The sequence below is a fragment of the Melampsora larici-populina genome (assembly GCF_000204055.1).
Source record: "Melampsora larici-populina 98AG31 unplaced genomic scaffold MELLAscaffold_477, whole genome shotgun sequence".
NCBI lineage: Eukaryota > Fungi > Basidiomycota > Pucciniomycetes > Pucciniales > Melampsoraceae > Melampsora > Melampsora laricis-populina.
Genome location: NW_006769171.1, coordinates 1 through 2,869, shown reverse-complemented (window position 1 = coordinate 2,869; position 2,869 = coordinate 1). Strand labels below are relative to the sequence as shown.

Here is a 2,869-nt window from a genome sequence, read left to right as displayed (position 1 = left end):
GAGAAAAAAGATTCCAACTTCAATCTAGAATAATCGCCTCAAGTTACGGTCTTGGGTAGCTTGTCTTCAACCGCAGAAAAATTTCAAAGGAGGTTATTCACTTCTTTGAAATATATATTACTTTCTCTCTTGAAATTGAATAGAAGAGTACAAATTTGTTTTAAAATTGTCTTATTAAAACATTTCTCATCTGCTTCTTTGTCTCAATGGCAGATTGGAATCCACCACCTCACCCTCGTAGCCGTAATGAGCCGGAGCATTATGGTAACCTCCAGTCAACCAGTGCTAGCCGGCCCGGAACTGATGGACCACGGTCAAAGATTGGATCCAGGGCTGGATCAACAGCCAGCAGTAAGCAAAGGGTAAATGAAGGCAGAGGTAAGCTTTCAATTACCACTCAGGCTATGCAAAAGGACTCAACCAACCTTCTGTTGACAACAGAAGTTGGCAAAGTACGACCATCAGTGTCAGGACCTTCAAGCTCAGTAGATGATCCAAATCTTCAGTCTGAGAGTGGTCAAACCGGAAGCTCAGCAGCTGAAGACGGCCATGAACCACCAGCGGAACTCCCATCCGAGGTCACACCAAGGGCATTTGGCTCAATAGTACAACCACTGCTGAGTGAACTCAAGCCAGCAGGACTTTCAGGTCTATTACCAGGCTCAAGTGGAAGCAGGCCAAGCGCTGATTCTTTTGAACAGGGGTCATTTCTTGCAAAACTTCAGAAGTCAAAGAGGCCCGGAGAAAAAGATTTAGGTACACTGAGTACTCAAGAAAGAGTTATTTTACGTAAGTTCTCAGAAATAACTCAGAGTGAATTCATTTTACCAATGATGACTGAAATAACCAATTATCTTGGACATTTTGAACAACAGATAAATGTTTCTAATGAATTTAATCAGTCCCTTAAGGAATTTTTGAAAGTATTTAATGGTAATTTAGAAGTTTTGGATTCCAATATCAGAGATTTTAGTAATGAATCAGGTTCTAAATTTTCAGAAGTATTAAAAAAAGAATTTCATCTTTTAGAAGTTGTTAATGCTCAATACAAAGAACTTTATAAGGTTATCAGGCAAGATAACAAAGATGTTTCTAGTTTGAATAAAAAGTTTGTTTCCTTTCTAAATCAATTTCCTTCAGAGTCTTTGAATTTATTTTTAGATAAAAATTCATCCTCTTTGTTTTCTCTGAATGATATTAATGAGAATATTGTAGAGTTCAAAAATACTTTGAATGAGTTTTGTGAAAATCATGAGAGTGAGAGACCCACCGTAGTTCAACATGATCAAGTTCTAACTACGCTGTTAGAAAATCTTCATCATAAGTTGTATGAAAAACTTGACAACAAGTTTCATCAGAACACCAGTCTGTCTAGCGATGAAATGAACAAATTCATCCAAGACCAAACACTTGCGGTTGAAAATGAGAAAATCCAGCGGAGTAATTTTCAAGACTTTCTTGCAAGAAGTCTAGAAGAAATTAAAGAAAGTCAAGCAAAGTTTGAAAACTGTACTAATAGTAAACTAGATAAAATTGAAAAGATGTTGCTGAAAATGACAAATAGCAATAAGCAAGACATAGAGCAAGTGCAGGAACAAGTACAAAACAGTACTTTACCTACAAATAGAGTTGGCTCAATCAACACCAGAACCGCTCCGATACGCTATGGATTTCAACCCATTTTGGTATCGGAGCGGAGTAACCGCTATGAGATCACCGATACTTGACCGATATTTTTTTTTAAAAAAAAATCACAAGGTATCGGAGCGGAAGGTATTTTACCGCTCCGATACCGCTATATATCGCTGCTATAAGGGCTAAAAGGCATATTGAAGTGCCCTCAGACCCTTCCCATATCGGAGCGGTCAGACCGCTAATGGTTTTCTCGCCTTGGGATGGCGGAGCGGAGCCACCGCTACGTATAGTGGTCAATATAGCGGTGTAAAAACCGCTCCAATACCGCTCCGATACCGCTATATGTTGCGGAGCAGTTCTGGTATTGGCTCAATGGTGAGAAATTTTGAAGGTATCAGCCAAACTCCCATGAAAGGCAGTTCAACAAGAAATGTGAGAAGTGTACCTCCTCACCTTGACAGGCAAGATAATGGATCAAGGTTCAGAGTAGAAACTACCCCTAACCTTGGAAATAATCCATTCTTATCTCAACACATAGGTCAAAGCACTGTGTTGCATCCTGACAATTCAATGGTAGATTTAGAAACAACCACAGAATTGTTGCGTCAAGCATCAATCAGGAAAGAACTAAGGAAAGAATATCCTAATGTCAAGGATTGGCATACTTTTAGCGGAGAAGGTGAATACAATCACCAGGAGTTTATTGATTGGGTTGATGCAGTGCCAGTGCGCTTACAAATGCCAGATATCTTGATTACATCAAAATTATCAATTGTATTTACTGGTGTAGCTCGCCAATGGGTTATGGATATCATGAAAGAAGATGGTAGCCATAATAAAACTTGGGAGGAATGGAAACAAGCTATTCAGACCAGGTTTGGTAATGCTCAATGGAGGTCTTACATGGAGAGACTATTCATGAGAGACAGATTCAAACCAGAGATCCATTCTGATTGTGTTAAATGGGCTTCTAGACAACAACAGCGGTTTAGATCATTTAGACCAAATGCAGACTCATCTGAAGTAGCTGAAAAAGTACTTTGGCAGCTACCCAGCACAATCAGAATCCCAGTCCAAAATAGCATTGGTCCAGATAGTAATTGGACAGATTTCATTCTAGCTTTTGAGGATATTGCTAAAAGTTTGATGCCTGTTAGAAGAACACAGGCAAACAATTTTCACTCTCACGGCCAATGAGATCCCACAGGAGAGCCAAGTCTGCAGTACAAAGGCG

The 2,869-nt window shown here is 39.4% G+C and overlaps 1 protein-coding gene across 1 annotated transcript; it reads left to right on the top strand.

Annotated features, from left to right (window-relative positions):
- Window positions 1–206: 206 nt before the first annotated feature.
- On the top strand, window positions 207–1,237 carry MELLADRAFT_114743 (uncharacterized protein; the record flags this gene model as incomplete). Its single annotated transcript, XM_007419755.1, has 3 exons — window positions 207–378; window positions 925–1,108; window positions 1,216–1,237. The coding sequence occupies 3 exons, from the start codon at window positions 207–209 to the stop codon at window positions 1,235–1,237; spliced, it is 378 nt and encodes a 125-aa protein (XP_007419817.1).
- Window positions 1,238–2,869: the final 1,632 nt, after the last annotated feature.